The sequence below is a fragment of the Poromitra crassiceps genome (assembly GCF_964638095.1).
Source record: "Poromitra crassiceps genome assembly, chromosome: 7".
Taxonomy (NCBI): Eukaryota; Metazoa; Chordata; class Actinopteri; order Beryciformes; family Melamphaidae; genus Poromitra; species Poromitra crassiceps.
Window position 1 is genome coordinate 57506659 of NC_139628.1, and position 23160 is coordinate 57529818.

Genomic DNA, 23160 nt, shown 5'->3' on the forward strand with positions numbered 1-23160 from the left:
ACACACACACACACACAGCGAGAGCAAGTTCCATTTCAAACAATAAATAGATATTTTATTGACATTTAACGACTTCCATCAGCACTTACTGACAAAGCATATAGACTTAGCTATTACAGAACACAGTGTTTTCATGAGTGCTGACTGAAGCTACTTGGCCTGTTATTTTCATTCCAGGTGTCATGCATGGATTGATATAGTGAGGGAAAGTCGAGAACAATGGCACCTGTGACCATGTGACTTGCCTATAGGACACTTGCCGTTTTAGACTGAATGACATCATTACTGGCACACGGAGGAGGGACTTGGCTGTGTGCCAGCAGCAACCTGCATGAATGGTAAATAAATGGTAAATGGCCTGCATTTATATAGCGCTTTACAATCAGTAGATAGTCTACATTCACCCATTCATACACCGATGGCTGCCACGCAGGGTGCCTACACACCATCGGGAGCAAGGAGGGTTAAGTGTCTTGCCCAAGGACACAACGACAGCAGCTGGGAGGGAGCGGGGATCGAACCGCCAACCCTTGTGTCATTAGCCGACCCGCTCTACCTCCTGAGCTAAAGCGGCCCACCTGTTCTGTATCATCTAACCTGCATGACCACACCTGTTCTGTATCATCTAACCTGCATGACCACACCTGTTCTGTATCATCTAACCTGCATGACCACACCTGTTCTGTATCATCTAACCTGCATGACCACACCTGTTCTGTATCATCTAACCTGCATGACCACACCTGTTCTGTATCATCTAACCTGCATGACCACACCTGTTCTGTATCATCTAACCTGCATGACCACACCTGTTCTGTATCATCTAACCTGCATGACCACACCTGTTCTGTATCATCTAACCTGCATGACCACACCTGTTCTGTATCATCTAACCTGCATGACCACACCTGTTCTGTATCATCTAACCTGCATGACCACACCTGTTCTGTATCATCTAACCTGCATGACCACACCTGTTCTGTATCATCTAACCTGCATGACCACACCTGTTCTGTATCATCTAACCTGCATGACCACACCTGTTCTGTATCATCTAACCTGCATGACCACACCTGTTCTGTATCATCTAACCTGCATGACCACACCTGTTCTGTATCATCTAACCTGCATGACCACACCTGTTCTGTATCATCTAACCTGCATGACCACACCTGTTCTGTATCATCTATACCAGGATGCTCCCATCATGACGATCATTTAATCCTCTTGATTCTCATCTCCATCGATAAGCAGGTTAGGGTTAGCAGGATAAGCAGGAGTTCAGAGGAGGGTGTTCAAAACAACAGCTTGCCTTCATCACCTGTTGTACTCTACAGAAGGTGATGTAACCTGGCACAAACACCAGCCAATAGCAGATGGCCAGTTCAGTACCCAACCTTTTCACCGTTAGGTGTCGGGCTTCACTACAGATTTGGATGGATATGTTTAAATCATTTTTGGTTGATTATCCTGAGTGCCTTGGAACATGTTAACGAGCGAGCAGGTCGGGGGGTTAAAGTAAAGTAAAGTCCCACTGATTGTCACACGATGTGTGAAATTTGTTCTCCGCATTTGACCCATCCCCTGGGGGAGCGGTGAGCAGCAGCGTGCGCCGCGCTCGGGAATCACATGGTGATTTAACCCCCCAATTCCAACCCTTTGATGCTGAGTGCCAAGCAGGGAGGCAAATGGGTCCCATTTTTATAGTCTTTGGTATGACTCGGCCGGGGATCGAACTTACGACCTCCCAGTCTCAGGGCGGACACTCAGACCACAGGGCCACTGAGCTGGTCTAAAGGTTCTAGCGGGTTCAGTGGGTTGCTGAAGGACACAAAGACGGGACGCATCATAGCTGCAACTGACTGATGGTGGGACATGAAACTGCTGTCAGCTGTCAACTGTCAACTAGTAGAGAACAGGAAGTACAGTGATGCTGCCTTTAAATGTGTCTCATAAACTCTTATTTCACACTTCAGAAATTGCAAATGTGACTTGGAGTGCATGCAAGTGCTTTTGGTCAGAGTTATGAGAAATCAAACTAGTTGATGTTTTAATTCATATAAAAGTCAAACTAATAGTGAAAACTGAAACATCCAACAATATAGGCTATGAGTGATTTACTTATAGGAGGCCAAACAATAGCATAGCTTAGTAGCCTAATATAACGTTACTGTTAGGATCAGCTCGTCACCTAAACGTTACATCTGGGGACAAAAATGCCCACTTCCCCCAGTCATGTTCACCATTCAAGTGTGCCCTTTTCATGATTACCATATTTCCAACAGCACTTGAAGGTAGCATAATCCTGAAGGAATCTAGTGTACATTTGGAAATCACCCACAAACAACTCCTTTACCAGTGTTACGCAGTCTTGTCTTGGAGGAGCCACATGGGGGGGGGGGGGGGGGGGGGGTCTATGCAAGGGCAACAAACCAAAAAATAGTTTTTGTTTATTTAATTACCGGTATGTATTTATTTATTTTAAGTAGGAATTAAAAGAGTCACAACTGCCCATAAATGAGTCACATGTGGCTCTAGACTAGAGCCTCAGGTTGACTATCACTGCTTTAGACAAACGTCAAGCTGGACTCAGCCGGCCGTGGTAGTGATGATGATGGTGGCGTGATTATTGTCGCATTAAGGCACCTCTGTGATTCCAATTCAGGGATGGTAATGATGCACTCATGTCTTGCTTTCTTCCTGCCTTCCAGTTGGAGATGATCATAAAATGAATGTAAACACATTTTATTTGTTTATATATTTTTAATGATCCTCATTATTACCCTATTCATCACATATAACTACATCAGTTTGATAGTAGGCCACTTTCTATTGCTAGACTGATTTTACATCAAAGATTCATACCGGCCCTGAAAAAAAGGTGAGTAAAAAAATATGGATAAAAATGAGTGGCATTCCCCTCCACATACCTGCTTATCATATGCAAGCAGATGAGTGAAAAGGAAAACCTGGTCACATGATGAAACGAAAGCGAACTGGATTCAAACTTCAAAGAGTGGAAGCGGATTATATGTTTGCCTGCTTGCAGTGGCTGACGGAAGGTGTGTGTCTGACTAATGGGAATTGCCATGGGAATGTGCCATGCTCCTAAAATAGAACCTTTTAAATACCTGTACACATGATTGTGTCATTGATCATTTGGGGAATTCCATCAGAAACAATAGATCATTTCCCCCTAAAGGTAAAGTCCTCTTCAAATAGAAAGTGAAATTCCTAGACAGTGTTGTAATACTCGAGTCCTGGACTTGTTTTCTGGACTCTTGACTCGACTTGTACTTGAGCACTGATGACTTGGACTTGAGCATTCATGCATTCAGACTTGGAAGTTGGAGATGAGGACTTGGACTTGTTAATTGCTAAAAACGGCCTTGATAATTAATACTTTGTGTATTCATTACTGCTTGTGCAGTAAGCAGTAACTCTGGACTTGGACTGGGGATATAGTGACTCGACTGGAACACTGTCCCTGGATTGTCCAGTAAAACAGTATATGGGTCAATATTGGCTCTGAGGTCTCTAGATCAATACTGAGGAGAAGGAGTTGGCATTGATTATCTATTTGATTTGTTTGACTAACCACAATACACCACTCCATTTTCAGGCTTATATCCAAATCTGTTTTTTTTTTTTACCTTTTGACACTTTAAAATGCTATTGTTGAGTTGTGACATTTAAAGCAGGCCTGCAGAAACACACACACACACACACACACACACACACACACACACACACACACACACACACACACACACACATATGTCACACACACATCCATTCCAAGCATGTGTTTAGATATTCTGAATAGGGTCAAACGGATAAGTCTGTTTACATTGGGCCTTATGTTGACAGGACGAGCTTCCTCATGAAAACAGTCTGTAAACCCTCCAATGAAATGATATTTTCTTTACTGTTTTATTCAGGTTATGTTCAGTGGAGAGTTTTTGTGTCACATGATGGTCTCTAGGCTGTTTCCACCTGGACAACAATACAATTCTGGATGAAACCCTGAAAACGTATTTTATTTTTCATAAAAATAGTCAAATTAGATATTGAATATTAGAAATGTATTGCCGATCTGTGATATCAATGTAAATGAGTCACAGCCTTCGAAAACATGACTTCAAAAATATACAAAAAATGTCCAGAAATGTATCTAAACATGAGAGGCTGGATAACATGCAATGTAAACATAGTGTGTGTGAGTGGACAAAATTTGTTTGTTTGTTTCACTGATGAGGTCGTCACAATGTCTATAACATCATCAGTGATGTCACTGTAATTGTGATGTCACTGATGATGTCACAATGTATATGACATCATCAGTGATGTCACTCGAGCACTTGATGTTGCGAAGTTGAGCAATTGTGGGCTGCACATCAATAGAGCAGGCAAGGCCACGCAGCAGTCGAGCTGCGGGCGAGGCCGAGTTGTGTATGCAAATAATGATTTGTGTTTATATAAAATGTCTCTATTGTTCCAGATGTAGTACCTGTAGAAATTATGTTTATAGATTAAAGACCAGGAAAGGAGCATTTGCTTGTGAAAGTTCACCAATTTTAAGGGGATTTTTTTCAATATTGTAACTGCATAATAAAACAAATCTAAGGCCACCGAGTTTTGAGAACATATAATTGGGGATAAAATTACAAATTGCAGTCAGGTTCTTAAGAAATTGTTTAATCCAATTTAGCTTGAAGGTATTGAGTGGAAAAATCAAGAAGGTTCAGGCCACCATGTTCCTGAGAGTTCATTGACAGATTTGATAGTTTTCTGTTTCTCCACAGAAAACCTCTCCGAGGTGCTCTTTTAAGAGAGGCATTAAATAGACCAATGGCCACAGGCAGGAATGATTTCCTGTGCCTCTCCGTGTTGCATCTAGGTGGAATCAGTCTCTCACTGAACGTACTCCTGTGTTTGACTAGTGCGCCGTGGAGTCGGTGCGAGTCATTGCTCATGATGGAGCGTAGCCTGGACAACGTTCTCTTCTCTGACACCGCAGTCAGAGAGCCCAGGTCCAGCCCCACAATGTCCCTGGCCTTACGGATCAGTTGTTGAGTCTGTTGGCGTCCGCTGCCTTCAGCCTGCTGCCCCAGCACACAATAGCATACAGGAAGGCACTAGCCACTACCGACTCGTAGAACATCCTCAGCATGGTTCGGCAGACGTTGAAGGACCTCAGCCGTCTGAGAAAGTAGAGACGGCTTTGCCCCTTCTTGTAGAGTGCATCAGAGTTCTTAGCCCAGTCTAGTTTATTGTCACTGTACAGTCCAAGGAACTTGTAATCCTCCACTATGTCAACACTGACCCCGTGGATTGAAACAGGGGTCACCGGTGCCTTGACCCTCCTCAGGTCCACCACCAGCTCCTTTGTCTTTGACACGTTGAGCTGCAGGTGGTTCTGCTCACACCATGTGACAAAGTTGGCCACCACATCCCGATACTCATCGTCGTCGCCATCTTTGATACATCCCACTATCGCAGAGAGAGTCGTCAGAGAACTTCTGAAGGTGGCAAGACTCTGTGTGGTAGGTGAAGTCCGTGGTGTAGATGGTGAAGAAGAAGGGAGAGAAGACTGTCCCCTGTGGTGCTCCCGTATTGCTGACCACTCTGTCTGACACACAGTTCTGCAGGTGCACATACTGTGGTCTGCCAGACAGGTAGTCCACAATCCAGGCCACCAGGGGGGCATCCATTCGCATCGCCGTCAGCTTCTCACCCAGTAGAGCCGGCCTGATGGTGTTGAAAGCACTGGAGAAGTCGAAGAACATGACTCTCACAGAGCTGGCCGGGTTGTCAAGGTGGGCGTAGGCACGGTTGGTCAGGTAGATGACAGCGTCCTCCACTCCCAGTCGGGGCTGGTAGGCGAACTGGAGGGGGTCAAGGGATGGTTTGACCATAGGCCTGAGCTGCTCCAGGACGGGTTTCTCCAGTTTATGGATATTATTGCCAAAGCTTTGGTAGTAATCATAAGCCTAATGATAATTACATGCATGATGAATTGAGCATAGCCTATACCAAAACCACACATACTAAAGAATATAAATATTAAATGGATAAAAAAAATACAGTATGTATCCCTTTAAGATAACCATAGAAACTAAGCAATTTCTCTCTCTCTTTCTCTCTCTCCCTCTCTCTCTGTCAGTCTCTCTCTCTCCCTCTCCCTCGCTCTCTCTCTCTCTCCCTCTCTCTGTCAGTCTCTCTCTCTCTCTGTCAGTCTCTCCCTCTCCCTCGCTCTCTCTCTCTCTCTCTCTCCCTCTCTCTCATAGTCTCTCTCTCTCTCTCTCCCTCATAGTCTCTCTCTCTCTCTGTCAGTCTCTCTCTCTCTCTCTCTCTCTCTCTCCCTCCCTCTCCCTCATAGTCTCTCTCTCTCTCTCTCTCCCTCATAGTCTCTCTCTCTCTCTCTCTCTCTCCCTCTCCCTCATAGTCTCTCTCTCTCTCTCCCTCATAGTCTCTCTCTCTCTCTCTCTCTCCCTCTCACTCATAGTCTCTCTCTCTCTCTCTCTCTCTCTCTCTCCCTCATAGTCTCTCTCTCTCTCTGTCAGTCTCTCTCTCTCTGTCTCTCTCCCTCTCTCTCTCTCTCTCTCTCTCTCCCTCTTCCTCTCCCTCTCTCTCCCTCTCTCTCTCTCTCTCTCTCTCTCTCTCTCTCTGCCTGGTCGTACCTCTTTAACTGAAGAGGCGTATCTCTCTCGGCTCATTGTGCGACTCGACTTCAGCGAGAGAAATTTCCGCTTCCTGCACCGAGGAGAGGTTCTGTCCTGCACCCGATCAACATGATTCACCCGCGGAGAAGTGAGTGAGGCGCAGGGAGACAGAGAGAGGGGGAGAGAGAGAGAGAGAGAGACAGAGATACACAGAGACACAGGGAGAGAGAGAGAGAGGGAGAGACAGAGAGAGAGAGGGAGACAGGGGGGATTCACCGCCTTCAAGCCCGGGCTACAAACCCCACGGACTGTAATGTTATCATAATTAGCCGATTAGCTCAACTTCCCTCTTTGCACGGACGGACGGACGGACGGGACCGTTTGACGCATTTGGACTGGAAACCAAAGCAGGCAGCACCAGAAGGAGGAACAACAACAAACCAGGGCAGACAGACTACCACCACCACGGCTCTAGCGTGACCGTGTCTTTCAGCCCGTGTTTAGCCGCCCAGCAGCCGCCTCCTCCGGGATGTCGGAGCGAGGAGGAGGAGGGCTCCCGCGGACCGGGGGCGCCGGCGTCCCCTCGCCGCACATGCAGCCCTCCAAGCCGGTCAGCATCACGTCCAGCCGCCCGGTGCACATGAACCTGTACGCGACCTGGGAGGTGGACCGCTCCTCACCCAGCTGCGTGCCGAGGTAAGAGGCAGTGTGTTTACACTACAGCTCCTCAGACATACAGACAGACAGACATTACGTAGAGATGTGTACATGTGTGTTAGTGGTGTGTACATGTGTGTTAGTGGTGTGTACATGTGTGTAGTGGTGTGTACATGTGTGTTAGTGGTGTGTACATGTGTGTAGTGGTGTGTACATGTGTGTTAGTGGTGTGTACATGTGTGTAGTGGTGTGTACATGTGTGTAGTGATGTGTACATGTGTGTAGTGGTGTGTACATGTGTGTTAGTGGTGTGTACATGTGTGTAGTGGTGTGTACATGTGTGTTAGTGGTGTGTACATGTGTGTAGTGGTGTGTACATGTGTGTTAGTGGTGTGTACATGTGTGTAGTGATGTGTACATGTGTGTAGTGATGTGTACATGTGTGTAGTGGTGTGTACATGTGTGTTAGTGGTGTGTACATGTGTGTAGTGATGTGTACATGTGTGTAGTGGTGTGTACATGTGTGTTAGTGGTGTGTACATGTGTGTAGTGGTGTGTACATGTGTGTTAGTGGTGTGTACATGTGTGTTAGAGTGGTGAGAGTGAAACCTGTGGTGAGAGAAATGTCTGTATTCTGTCATAATTGGGGTAATTCCCAGTGATCTACTCGTGATCTACTCGTGATATTTACCTTGGAAGCACCTTAAGGACCCTTGCAGGTCCCCAGACCCCAGTTTGAGAACCGCTGGTTTCTACACAAAGCAGCCCCCCTCAGTAGCTTTTACAACCAGAATGGTGTTGATAGGTATATAGATAAGCACATACACAGGCACACACAAGCACACACACACACACACACACACACACACACACACACACACACACACACACACACACACACACACACACACACACACACACACACACACAGGCACACACAGGCACACACACACACACACACACACACACACACACACACACACACACACACACACACACACAGGTGAGTGCCTGGTTATCTTCGTGTGTGTGTGTGTGTGTGTGTGCCTGTGTGTGTGTGCGTGTGCCGGTGCCAGTGTGTGTGTGTGTGTGTGTGTGTGTGTGTGTGTGTGTGTAGTAGGACAGCTGCAGTCTTGTCCTCCTCAGAAGATAGCCTTGCTACCTGATCAATGCAATCACAGATTGGTGGAGGTGAAGCGTGCGTTGCATTCTTGTCACCATGAAGCTCCACAGACAGAGCGCTCTCTTCTCTTCCTACATGACACATGACAGCCTGGACACCAGGAGGAGGAGGAGGAGGAGGAGGAGGATGAACCCATGACTGACCGTTTTGGTGACTTGGCAGGCACAAATGGCTAATTAAAAAGCCCTTATCGCCAATGAGTTAGTTAGTTTGCTTCATGCTCTTCGTCATCATCAGCTGTGTGATCATATTCATAATAGACTATAATAATGTCATCAATGAGTGGTGGCGTTTTGCTGTTTTCTAGATTGGTTTTGGGACAATGCAGCAAGGTGGCTATAATGGCCAGACAGACACCTTATCCACATCAAGCCCTCTGCAAACAAACAGCTTGTGTTGTCTTTGTCTGCCTCAGCTGCTGCAGCCAGTCTGTGTGTCCGGCCGGCCCAGAGTAGCAGTTACAATCCACATGGATTTCACAGGGACCCGACCGCACTGTGTGTGTATCCTGTTATTATCTCACACAATACGATATGAGCGTCACAATTAGATACGATCGATGTAATAACATAAACAAGAGTTGTCGTCGTCGTCGTCGTGACAACAAAGTGTGGCTGCTGTGCAGAAGAGTTATGTTTCTCTTTCTGAGGCACACATCTTGCTAGCGATGAACAGCACTGAACTGTCATGATCCCATTGATACCTGATGCAGCATTTGTGTGTGTATCCCTTTAAGACCGCGAACCGCGTCACGCGGTTCGCGGTCTTAAAGGGATACACACACAAATGAGGGATATACACGCAAATGCTGCATCAGGTACCAATGGGTTAAATAGTGTGAAGGATATCATTTGGATTGAAGGCTTGTGAAATTGCGATGGTCAAGGCGGACGGACTAATATAATATCACGATACGTTTTTCTGCCCCGCGATACATATTGTGTATTGTCACTGTGATATATTGAATTTTGATACACAGGAATCAGGATATATTATCTCCCATAGCCGATGAGCTTTTGGACTTAGGCAGATGTGCTTTGCTTGCTTGCTTATGTGAGCTATGTGACAGTGTCGTTAGACGGAATAGACGTGTTACGCTGCCTGGAGGACGTGCACCTGTTGGACGTCCTGTATGACGTGCCAATAATAACCCTAGGTCATGAGTTGGATTCAAGGTCAAAGGTTAAGTGCTCTGTGACTGAAGGCCCGGTCATGTGATTCAGAAGCCTGGGTTAAGCAGCACATTGTTTGTCTTGACGGTCGGTTAGGGATGTAGAGTAGAGTAAACCCACTTGTGAAATTCCTATCTTTATATAAGCGAACATAAATATTTACATAGCCATAACTCCATGGTATGCAGTGTGTGTGTGTGTGGTGAATGGTGATGAGTAGCAAAGAATCCTATTTAGATTATATGGTGGTCAGATATTGTGATTGCGATATGAGTCATGATTTAATTTTCGAAATATCTAAATATATATTTAGATATATTGCACTTGGCCAATTGCCCTAAATGGGTCGTATGTATGTATATCAAACTGTTGAAACTGGGGCCTTTCCAAGAAAATAAAACACAAACTACTTGCTAATACTGATCCGTGTGTCTGAGTGTCTGATCCATGTGTGTCTGAGTGTGTGTCTGAGTGTGTCTGATCCGTGTGTGTCTGAGTGTGTGTCTGATGCGTGTGTGTCTGAGTGTGTGTCTGAGTGTGTGTGTGATGCGTGTGTGTCTGATGCGTGTGTGTCTGCGTGTGTGTCTGATGTGTGTGTCTGATGCGTGTGTGTCTGATGCGTGTGTGTCTGAGTGTGTGTCTGATGCATGTGTGTCTGAAGCTGTGTTCACACCGAGATATTTATTTTTCGCTCTGTCGCTCTATTCAACCCTTTGGAATCGCTCTGTCGCTGTGTTTAAATCGCTCATCAACAGGCACATGAATTGACGGACATGTGGGGGATATAACGTTACGCAATGTCATGATATTTGTCCACTACGAGCCACCGTCATTGTTTACAAGCTAAGCCTATCAGCGTGCTCCTAACGTGAGCTCTATACCGGTAGTACAGACTTCACTTCATGTCAGCCTGTCAATGTGGTTTGTTGCCACACAATAAACCAGCGGTTTGTTCCAAGCCAGTGTGATCTTTGACTTGCTCTCACACGGCAGCCAATCAGCGTTTAACAGCGAGCGACTGATGCCAGCATAATTTTGCTCGAGTTGGGATATTTCATCTCGGGCGACGAGCGTATTTTCTCCCTATCGCTCTGTCTCTGTCGCTCGGATGCCCAGCGATTTTTCTCCCGGGCGAATATACGCTCAATGGCACTCAATGGTGTCTGAGTGTGTGTCTGAGTGTGTGTCTGATGCGTGTGTGTCTGAGTGTGTGTGTCTGAGTGTGTGTCTGAGTGTGTGTGTCTGATGCGTGTGTGTCTGAGTGTGTGTCTGATGCGTGTCCCTGCAGGCACCCGGATGTGAGCAGAGAGCGTGGTGGTGAAAGCACAGCCGTCAGCGTGCAGCTTTACACGCTGACACATTAATGGCGCTTCCTCAAACGCTCCGGGCTTCACTGGGTTACACACAAAGCCTCCAGGGGGTGTTTTGGAAGTGTGTGTGTGTGTGTGTGTGTGTGTGTGCGTGTTTTGTATGTATGTGTGTGTTTTGTGTGTGTGTGTGTGTGTGTGCGTGTGTGTGTGTGTGTGTGTGTGTTTTGTTTGTCTGTGTTTTGTGTGTGTGTGTGTGTGTGTGTTTGTTTTGTGTGTGTGTGTGTGTTTGTTTTGTGTGTGTGTGTGTGTGTGTGTTTTGTGTGTGTGTGTGTGTGTGTGTGTTTGTTTTGTGTGTGTGTGTGCGTTTTGTGTGCGTGTGTTTTGTGTGTATGTGTTTTGTGTGTGTGTGTGTGTGTGTGTGTGTGTGTGTGTGTACCATCATGCGCTGGCTTGTGAATAAATGATCTGGTGTGGGATCTGTATTTAAAACATCCTGCCATCATAAAGCTTAGTTATGTTGGGCTCCAGTACCTACATAAGGCAAATTAAGCTTTTTGGCTGCTGTTTATTTATTATCTGCTCTGGCTTTTCCAAATCATAAACGTCCAAAATTATTTGAAATTGCTTCTTTTTTTTAACTTAAAGTTTTCGGCTCTTTTTGACATCTTAAATATTTGTTTGATCTCCACTTTGTGCTAATATTCCCAGACGGCCCGTGTATGAATATGTAATGTGACCCTCTGAGATTGTGATTTCATTTAATTGACTTTATTTATTTGAGGGACGATGCACATTAACGATGGTTACTGTAAATGCTCCAGTGTTTAGCCAGATGGCTCATATTCACCTGCTGTCCCTTGGAACTCCAGGTAGAAGTGCCAGTGCTTCACACACACTGACAGGAGTATGAACCTAACATACATGTCTTTGATGGTGGGAGGAAACCCACAGGAACACGGGGAGAACATGCTAACTCCACACAGAAAGGACCTGGGATGGACCAGGGTTCGAACCCGGGACCTTCTTGCTACGAGGCGGCGGCGCTAACCACTGAGCCACCGTGGATGTTGATGTTTTTTCGGGGTCGTTTTCGGCAGGCGCTCATCAAGATACAGTATCTGTGATGTCACTGCAGTGACATCACAGATCTGTGATGTCACTGCAGTGACATCACATATCTGTGATGTCGCAGTGCAAGCTGTTTCTCTGATCTACATTGAATGATGGAGTGAAGTTAAACCACCTCTTCCTGCGTGTTTGGTTAAGCGCTTAAAGGGGTCGTCAAGTCATTTTGCGCCTGTTTGCTCCTCGTTGCTTCATCTTTGTTGTTGTCACAGGGACGAGGTGTTGTTCTAACCTCTTCCTGTCTACCCACAATGCCGCTTGGCACGGTGTCTGTCGATGCAGCGCCTCTGCGGTTTCAAGTTGCCCTCGCAGGCGCTAAAACCTGCAGATCAGCAGCTGTTCTCTCCTGATCCCGATCCCGGAGCGAAAACCCGGGGGAAGAAAATCTCCCGGATGCAGATATCAAACAAACACCAGGAGTTTGTTTGGAAGTTGTTTTATGGTCCTCTTCCTCCCTCGGGGGGGGGGGGGGGGGGGGGGGGCGTCGTGCAGCGGAGAGCAAACAGGAAGTATTAGAGAGAGGCAGAGATGCTATCACTCGTTTGAACTTTGCCACAAGTCAAAGCTGAAGCCACAAACTCCGTATCAGTCTTTTGCTTGTTCTGTGAGTGAGCAGCAACCACTGGATAATCATATACCTCAAAAGAATGTATTTTCCAAGGGCACGGAGCTAACAGCCGGGCCCCGCCCCTCTCTCCTATCTGTCATGGCGGCACGCGTGCCTCTGAGGTCGTATCTGCGTTCGGCCTCCGTGACCTTCCATTCTATTCTGTACTACGGCCAGATAAATCATGTTGCTGGCTCCAGACCAGCGCTGTCAGTGCAGCGTAAACTGTATTCACATCATGTTGCTGGCTCCAGACCAGCGCTGTCAGTGCAGCGTAAACTCTATTCACTGTATTAGGCGATCCCTCCCGTCGCTGTCTCGTCTCTGCTGTGTCATCAGTCCGCCCGGTGTGTTGGGCTTGTCGGTTCTTCTCCTCCCTCACCTCGAGAGGGGGATTATAATCCCAGCGACAGGCAACCGCTTTTGCAAAAGTCCGCGTCTCACATTTCAGTGGATTTGATAGGCTCCACGGCGCAGCGCGTAGCGTGGAGATCAGCAGCCTCTGAGCTTCTGTGAGCTTTTTCCTGACACTTAGGTCGGAATGTCGACGGTGCCCGTCGGCGTTCGCACCACACCGGAGATGCTTGGGATTCCAGCATCCTGCATACATAGTTCAGGCCTCCTCGCGCAGCTCCACTGCCTCGGGTATTCCTGGAATGGGCCCCGTGGCGGAGCTCCTCGTCTTGTTGCATTATTGAACAGGGGCCTTCGCGCAGAGCCGAGCGAGGAGGGGGGAGTCCCGGATGGTCTCTCTCTCTCTCTCTCTCTCTCTCTGGGGTGCTTCTGTGTGGCTTCCTGGGACTCTCTTTGCCAGAAGAGAGAGAGCGGTCTATAGGCAGACGTGAGGAGTGGGTCAAATGTGGACCATAAAAGAGGACCATAAAAGACGCACTCACTTCCGGGGTGCGTCTGACTAATGCACCATATCTTTTCAGTATGGGGTGACTAATGCACCATATCTTTTCAGTATGGGGTGACTAATGCACCATATCTTTTCAGTATGGGGTGCCTCAGCACCATTCTAACCCGCAACTCTATTAGTGTTTATTAGGGGTGGGGGGGAATCGTAACAGCATAGTATCGTGATATTTTGTGGGCAATATATCGTATCGTATCGAATGCCAAGTATGGCGATATTTTATTATACAAAATGTCAAGTGCATCATGCAACATTTATGACAGGTTTCTATGACAGGGTTGGTCAGTCTGTCTGCTTCGCAATCCCATTTTGCTGCAGTAAAAATTAGGGATGCACGATATATCAGCAATCATATCGGTATCGGCAGATGTTGGTCATTTTTTAACATATCGGTCATATCGGTATCGGTCAGATGTTGCAATGTTAATATCGGTTATCATTATCAGCCAAATTCTTCACATTGATATGAAATAATGCAGTACATCTATGATTTATGGGCTTTTCCAAAGGCTTTGCAAATAAAGAAATGCATAACTTTTTCAAATTCAGTGTTAACACATTGAATGCCAGCCATGTTTTCATTCCTGTAGGTAAGTTGTGCCAGGGGTGTTTTTGACGATTCTGGCTCATTTTAGAAGAGCCGAGGATTCTTTTCTGTTAAGAATTCATGAACACCAATCATCTAAAAATAACTAATAGAATGTGTGCTTTCTCTGTCTAAAAGAGTTAGTTTGCAGAGTTAGTAGTTATGTAGATATTAGCCGTTGAGTACAGCATGGTTTCAGCGTCTGGAAATTTATTCAGAGATAAATGGCTTTTTGTGAAACAGTCACTTTAACCATTCATTTTTGGCATCAGTAAGACCGTCAGACATTCTAAACAATAGTTTTGAACAGTAATTTCCTCCATAACAACAGGAAACACCCCTCTCATTCAAACTCCTCCCTCCGTGTGTCTTCTCCTCCTTCCTCCTGGCTCTAGAGCCAGGAGGAAGGAGGAGCGTGTCAGAAGCGCGTTGTGCTGCCTGCCTGTCTGTCTGCCTGTCGGGCAAGACGAGTCTGAAATGGATTACTGTAAAATCGCGTCGCCATTTCCTTGAATGGCTTGCTCCCGCGGTGTGTGTGTGTGTGTGTGTGTGTGTGTGTGTGTGTGTGTGTGTGTGTGTGTGTGTGTGTGTGTGTGTGTGTGTGTGTGTTCGCGCGTTGCTGCGCGGCTCTGGGGGGAAGGGATCTCTGTCCGTTCTGTGTGTGTGTGTCCGGGCTTCTGACTGTAAAATCGCCAAGCCATTTCCGCGGGAGGCGGCTGCTTTTGTGGCTTTTGGGTCCCGTGGCTGTGACTTCTCTCGGTCTCTGTCGCCACTTAGTGGTCGGTAAAATAGATTACACACATGCTCTTGCTCCAAATAGTTATCTCGAAGATGTAAAAGGGGTTGATTGATGTCCCACCGTCAAAAAAAAAAAATGTTTATGTAAGACGAGTTAGTCCGTCCTTGGCACTTAAGCGCTGGATTATGTAAGACGAGTTAGGTCGTCTATGGCACTTAATGAGTTAACATGTGTTTTTCAGTATGTACAAAATGTGATGATCATAAAAATGTGGTTTTGTACAGATCATATCGACATCGGTAAATATCGGTTAGCGGCCATAACAGCAATGTTAATATCGGTTATCGGCATCGGCCAAAATTTTCATATCGGTCCATCCCTAATAAAAATGATTGAAGTGAGATGAACAGACAGGAAACTTTATCTCATTAGATAAAACACATGTTGACAAAGTGTTTACCTTTGGGACGACATTTGCAGTTGAAAAAAGGTAATAAATCGCAATATATCGCAATATCGCAGTACTCAATATATCGCAATACTAGCATATTGCAATATCACAATACTATCGGATCGAAGTATTGTGATAATATCGTATCGTGGGGCATCAGTGATTCCCATCTCTAGTGTTTATGTCCATCAAGCTACACAGGATCACATATTTAACAGTGACATTTGACATGTATCGCTTCCTCTAGAGCATACATGGGCAAACTACGGCCCGCGGGCGGCGCCACCTGTGTGGCCCGCGATGGAATTGCAAAAAAAACATTATTATTATTATTATTATTTTTTTTACACAGTACACCTGAACGCAACATGCAAGATACCCGCTGAATAAGTGTCCAAATGTTCATGTCATTCTGGCCAATACTCCACTTCTGTTATAGCATTTCAGTCTGGAATATGGAATATCTTTCAATAATCTTTATGACTAAAAGGCTACATTGAATTAGAAATTTAAATAACTCTAACTCATTGGTTTTGGATTTATTTAGCTTCAAGACTGCATTTTTGTTCGTGTGACCCGCAACACAGGCTTTGATCATCCCGGGCCACTTACTGATACTTATGCTTAAATTAACCCACTCATATTCTGGTTTATTTCAAGAAAAACATTTTGGCTAGTGGAAATTCGAATTGGCTGGTAACTTTAAAATCTAGCAGCCATATTGGCAGGTGGTCAAAAAAGTTAATTTCAAGCCCTGAGAGCAGGTGGTGACATAGGAGTGAGTGAGAAAAGGATGAAATATTGGTGGTTAAGACTGAATAATGACATCACAACTGTTAATTTAAAATTAGTTATTCCTCTAAACGTGGCTTCAAATGCACCAAATTTTTCACGCTGGCGCCGTTCGGCACTCAGCAAAACCTGGGAGCGAGGACATTTTTTGTGGCCCTCTCTATCATCAAAGTTACCCATCCATGGGTTACGGCATGACAATATTTGTTCGGCCCCCGGCAACAATCTGGGGTTCTCATGTGGCCCCCCATGAAAAATAATTGCCCACCCCTGGTATAGAGCATATTATTATCCATCATTACATGCAGCCAAGCCATGCACATCCACAGATTCCTCAACTAATCTTAGTTCACCAAAACACGAGTCGGAGCAGAAGGTCAATCGTAGACGAGCTTCTCTTACTCGTCCTCTTCACCTTCTCGTTTCCGGCTAGTATTTCTTTAGCTCGCTCCTATATCTATCACACATAACGGTTGGAGAACGCGCTAACGTTTGTAGCATATATCCTGTGATTTTGACCTTCACCGTCGGTTGCGTTGTTGGCCTTCTAGCCATTTTAAGCCCCGCCCCTTCCGCAAGGTCGCCGGATGAGAGCGAAACCGGCTAAATGGCAGAAAAGCGTCAAAGTGGAAAACAAACAAACCGGGTCACGGCGTTAACAATGGATGTGTCTCTGTTCTGTTTGGGCCCGGTAATGAATCCTGCTGGCATGAAGAAGCCCGCTGGCATGAAGAAGCGCCGCGCGGACGGCAGGACGTGCTCAATTATACATGCTGCATTTGTTGGGACTCGTGTGCTATAATCGCCCTGCAACACAAGAGTGAGACGACTCTCTTCTTCAGTCCTCCGGTGTCAGCGCTACGTTACCCGCTGTGTCCGCTCTCGCCGGCGCTCTCTGCTGGAAAGGAAGAGAGAGCGCGAGAGAGCCAGCAGGCTGTCGCGCACAAACACATACACACACACACACACACACACACACACACACACACACACGCATGCACACACGCACACACACACGCACACACACACACACACACACAGTAGTAGTGTTCATTAAGAAGCATAGCTTTTACTGGTCTTCTTGGCGCTGCTCATTCTTCCGTCCAGCTGAGCGGAGCGGAGCGGCCAGGAGGTCTGAAGTTTCCTCCTGGTCAGATGCAGATGAAGGGAGGTGGAAGTGATGTAGATGAGCTCGTCTCAGTGGATACTAGAGACACGTCGTCTTTCCACTTTGTTCTTCTGTCATCATTTAGTATATCTGGTTCTTTAACAGTGGAAAGCTGAACAATTATTAAATACACGGTTATGGTTATTGTTGTTTACTACTTATAGTAACTACTTAATGGTTAACATGTTGTCCCTCACCAGTAATGAATGTAGGTCCACCCTTGGCTCAGTCTCAGTCTCATTCATTGTCAGTGCTGCCCCCTACTGGCACAAAGTCAACGTTAGTGTGACGGACGGACGGACTGGTGGACACTAGGGACCGATCCGTATAGTCCCCCCTTTGGTGGGTGACAGTGCTTGGTTCATCCCATATCTTCCCATTATTGCTGGCAGTTGTTCCAGTAGAACTGTGATGGCATGCTGGTTGCACATAGCACATGCAGTGTGCAGGAAACAGGAAGTCTGGTTGCACATAGCACATGCAGTGTGCAGGAAACAGGAAGTCTGGTTGCACATAGCACATGCAGTGTGCAGGAAACAGGAAGTCTGGTTGCACATAGCACATGCAGTGTGCAGGAAACAGGAAGTCTGGTTGCACATAGCACATGCAGTGTGCAGGAAACAGGAAGTCTGGTTGCACATAGCACATGCAGTGTGCAGGAAACGGGAAGAAACAAACCAAACTAGCCAAACACTTGTGGAGCTCGAGGAACATTGGGAACTCGGGCTGCACATGATATTGGGAAAGAAACTGACATTCCAATATACAGTATTTGGTTTCTGCTATATATAATATATTTGGTTTCTGCTATATATAATATATTTGGTTTCTGCTATATATATGGTTTCTGCTATATATAATATATGTTATATATGTTAAATACAAGAATTTTCACCAAATGACTTGAATAGCTCATCAAGCCGTGCCTCTTTAACCCATTGATACCTGATGCAGCATTTGTGTGTGTATCCCTTTAAATCTCTTAAAGGGATACACACACAAATGAGGGATATACACGCAAATGCTGCATCAGGTATCAATGGGTTAAGAAGGTAGTGGGTAAGATGCATGGATGATGCAATAGCAAGTGTTGTTTTTAGCTGTAGTCATTGTGATGGGCAGGATGCTAGTGTGCTAAGTAAGGGCTGAGCACAAGTGTCACGCCCATTGAAATACATAAATAAATACATAAATAAATACATACATAAATAAATGAATACATAAATGCAAATTAGTCATTAGTAGTAGAGCATCTGTGCATGCTGTTAGTTATTATAGGCATAGTTTGCATAGCAAGTTAGTTGGCTACTTGTACCTACCATGCAGCTAAAGTTAGCATTGTGATGTTAGCCAGAGCTGTTATGGCAGTGAGCTGTTAGTTTTTACCACTACCACCACTATCACAGGTTATACTGTAGTTAGCAAAACAGTGAATTCCATTTGATGTCTCCAGGTCAAGATAGTTCTTTAAAATAATTAGCATTGTGGATATAGTCTTTTTATGTGAATAACATTTTGGGTGAAGCAAGATTTAGAAGCTAGTGTAGAAGGGAGTGACTAAGCTAATAACCATAAAAGCACAAATAATTGACCAAAATCTCTAAAATCTCTAAGTAAATATACAGTATTTACCCTAATGAGAAAAGGAGCAAAATATTGATGGTTAAAACTGAATAATGACATCACAACAGTCTAAGCCTAATGTTAATTTAAAATGAGATCTTCCTCTAAATCTGGCTTCAGATGGCCAACATTTTAGAAAGAGCTATATGGACCCATTGATAGATAAATCAATCAATCATGAGTGGATTCAGCACACTTGATCTGGGCAGACTGATTGAATCAGTGCAGATCTATTCAGACCTTACAGTATGTATTTTGGCTTGCATGAAGCCCCTGGTGCTGCTGAGTATTAACCAGCACATTCTTTTAGATCATGATGTGTTTGAGTTAATTCGCCTTATTACTTGACTTTGCACGTCCTCCCATGTGACTATTGCCAGGGTCCTTGAAAGTCCTGGGTCATTGAAAGATCTTGAATTGAGGGTTTCTCCTGCATAGAGACTCACGAGCGGACCACCTCGGTCAAATTTAGCTCCGCCTCCAGCCCTCGACAAGTGAAAACAAAATATTTTCTAACGAGCGTTGCAGTCGGTGGATTTCTGTCAGTTGCAATTACAACTGACACAGTTGGGAAGTGTTCACACATTCAACCCTCTCTCTCTCTCTCTGATTGTCTGTGAGCTTCTGCTAGTTTTCATTTAGAAACAGTCTCAGTGTGGTAACAGTAATTCACCTTGATCCATGTCTCTCAATGATGCTGTGTTGGATTTGTGTTGTAGTGTTGTGTGTATCATAGTGTTGTAGTGTTGTGTGTGTTATAGTGTTGTAGTGTTGTGTGTATCATAGTGTTGTAGTGTTGTGTGTGTTATAGTGTTGTAGTGTTGTGTGTATCATAGTGTTGTAGTGTTGTGTGTGTTATAGTGTTGTAGTGTTGTGTGTATCATAGTGTTGTAGTGTTGTGTGTGTTATAGTGTTGTAGTGTTGTGTGTATCATAGTGTTGTAGTGTTGTGTGTGTTATAGTGTTGTAGTGTTGTGTGTATCATAGTGTTGTAGTGTTGTGTGTGTTATAGTGTTGTAGTGTTGTGTGTATCATAGTGTTGTAGTGTTGTGTGTGTTATAGTGTTGTAGTGTTGTGTGTATCATAGTGTTGTAGTGTTGTGTGTGTTATAGTGTTGTAGTGTTGTGTGTATCATAGTGTTGTAGTGTTGTGTGTGTTATAGTGTTGTAGTGCTGTGTGTATCATAGTGTTGTAGTGTTGTGTGTGTTATAGTGTTGTAGTGTTGTGTTGATCCATGTCTCTCAATGATGCTGTGTTGGATTTGTGTTGTAGTGTTGTGTGTGTTATAGTGTTGTAGTGTTGTGTGTATCATAGTGTTGTAGTGTTGTGTGTGTTATAGTGTTGTAGTGTTGTGTGTATCATAGTGTTGTAGTGTTGTGTGTGTTATAGTGTTGTAGTGTTGTGTTGATCCATGTCTCTCAATGATGCTGTGTTGGATTTGGGGAATTGGGCCTTGGAAGTCGTTGAAAAGTCCTTGGATTTGATGTTGAAGAAGGTGTGGAACTGGGAAACCTGTATGACCATGACCATGCTCAAACTGTCAAACCTTCAGTGACACCTGGACAAACATGAACATTCAACCAGTGTTTCCCATACATAAAGGAATTTGTGGCGGGCCGCCACAAAAGGATTTGGACCGCCACAAAAAGATGTTGACAAAAAAAAAAAAAAAAAAAATTACAGTGCACCTGAACGCAACATGCAAGACATCCGCTGAATAAGTGTCCAATAAATGTTCATGTCATTCTGGCCAATACTTCTGTTATAGCATTTCAGTCTGGAATATGGAATATCTTTCAATAATCTATGATTTAGCTGCTAAATTGTCAAATACCGCCATCTGCTTGCTACCCAGGCACTTATGTATGTACTTAACCTAACTAACTTAACCTGACTAACTATCCGGTGTGCACAACACTGTCAGCCTAAACTCCGGCTGACACCCCAAAAACCTACAATCCGCTACAGAAAAATGTATATTGTTTGTTGATTAACTCATTGAGTGCCATGGACGGACATGTTCGTCATTTCAAATAGTAACGTAGAGTGCCAAGGACGGACATGTTCGTCAATTGCGTTTTTTGACGGTGGGGCGTCGATCAAAGCCTTCTGCCTCTCCTGTACAAATATTATAGCTATTGGAGGTCTATAACCTATTTTACAGAACCCTTAGGTGGCGACAGTGCTCTCCAGGTTAACAGAAAGGCAGAGAAAAACAGAGAATAAGTCGTTGGGGAAACAAAAATCGCATCGCATCCGTATGCATCGATATGCATGAAGCGTTTTAACGTTAGATGTGCCTGCAGCAGGCAGCAGCCAATCTGCTCCCACAATTGAGCTCCTCCATGTCCGCTGCGACAGGCTGTCGCCGACAGCCCATTCGCATGATCAGCCGTTATTATTCTCAACTGGAAGCATACAGTAGTAGCCGGTGACAAACACACGCGGAAAAAGCTGGATGTCGCCGACGCGCACCCTTCACAGTGCAGAGCAAACTCAGCAGAGAGCCACCTCCCATAAGGAGGAGTGTGCAGTTGAGGCGGGGCGGGGCGGGGGGCGGGGGGGGGGGGGGGGGGGGGGGGGGCACGCAGAGCAGCACACAACACTGACCCAGACAGACCCAGGCAGCAGGACAGGGTTGGCAAACGCAAGCCAGAATATCCGATGCCCACCAGCAGCAAATCAAGATCAGCAAGAAGCTGCAACCAGCAGCGCACGCAGGGGCCAGCGCTGCTGGTTGCAGCTAAAAATATTATTCTGCCAAACAAAATTCCCTGGCCTTCACTGTTTTATTGAAGGAAATTATTTTTGAGGTGTGACTACATCAGAATTAGCTTCAGAGTCAGTGATGTGTTTGAAATGTTTAATTTCACAAAAGGGCCATTATCTCAGCTTCTAGAAAAAAACTGCTCTTTTTTGTTAAATCAAGCTATCTTCTCCGGCTGATAACTAAAGAACGGAAAATGATATCAATAAACCTGTTTTTGCTGATGATAGAAAAGAGTCTCGTCGTTCTTTTTGCGTGTTCATTGTTTACATAGTAATATCACACAATATTCTGTGGGCCTCGAGAAATCACTGAAAAAAGCTCTGAAACTCTGGCACTGGGAGCGTCCGTTCTCCAAAAGTGGCTGGCACTCAATGAGTTAACTGGCCCCTCGCCTTCTATCATTTCACGAAAGTGGCAAAGCAAGTTGAGTATCCCTGACCTATAGGGAGAAATTTAGTTTGTCATTGTAAACCCACAGCACAGTAATGATGACATGTTCTTCATAGATCTAGCCTTTTAATTTTGCTCTTAAGCTTTCTCAAAGTACACCAAATTCATGCATTTTACTTTAAAATGTTTAAAAAAATCTCCCGGGGGGGCATGCCCCCGCACCCCCCTAGGGGGTCTGCGGTCCCCCACCACAAATACTCAAAATCCTGTGGGAAACACTGATTCAACCCAACATGAAGATTGTCTGCTGGGCTGTGGTCCACCTTGTTCTCCTGCTCCTGCTCCTGCTGCTGCTGCACTGCAGAGGTTGTGGTGGATTTGGTCCATAACACTGCTGCTGTGGTTGGAGAAAGCTTTCGTTGTGGTATCATAGTGTTGTAGTGTTGTGTGTATCATAGTGTTGTAGTGTTGTGTGTGTTATAGTGTTGTAGTGTTGTGTGTATCATAGTGTTGTAGTGTTGTGTGTGTTATAGTGTTGTAGTGTTGTGTGTATTATAGTGTTGTAGTGTTGTGTGTATCATAGTGTTGTAGTGTTGTGTGTATCATAGTGTTGTAGTGTTGTGTGTATCATAGTGTTGTAGTGTTGTGTGTATTATAGTGTTGTAGTGTTGTGTGTATCATAGTGTTGTAGTGTTGTGTGTATCATAGTGTTGTAGTGTTGTGTGTATCATAGTGTTGTAGTGTTGTGTGTGTTATAGTGTTGTAGTGTTGTGTGTATCATAGTGTTGTAGTGTTGTGTGTATCATAGTGTTGTAGTGTTGTGTGTATCATAGTGTTGTAGTGTTGTGTGTGTTATAGTGTTGTAGTGTTGTGTGTATCATAGTGTTGTAGTGTTGTGTGTGTTATAGTGTTGTAGTGTTGTGTGTATTATAGTGTTGTAGTGTTGTGTGTATCATAGTGTTGTAGTGTTGTGTGTATCATAGTGTTGTAGTGTTGTGTGTATT

The 23160-nt window shown here is 45.0% G+C and overlaps 1 protein-coding gene across 1 annotated transcript in view; it reads left to right on the forward strand.

Moving 5' to 3' along the window:
- Positions 1-7194: 7194 nt before the first annotated feature.
- Positions 7195-23160, forward strand: part of LOC310779736 (phosphofurin acidic cluster sorting protein 1-like) — a gene marked incomplete at its 5' end in the record, with an annotated part of 117098 nt that continues 101132 nt past the window's right edge. Inside the window, one exon of the mRNA XM_083640229.1 lies at positions 7195-7361. Coding sequence (XP_083496355.1) covers positions 7195-7361 — 167 coding nt within the window. The remainder of the gene's footprint in view (positions 7362-23160) is intronic.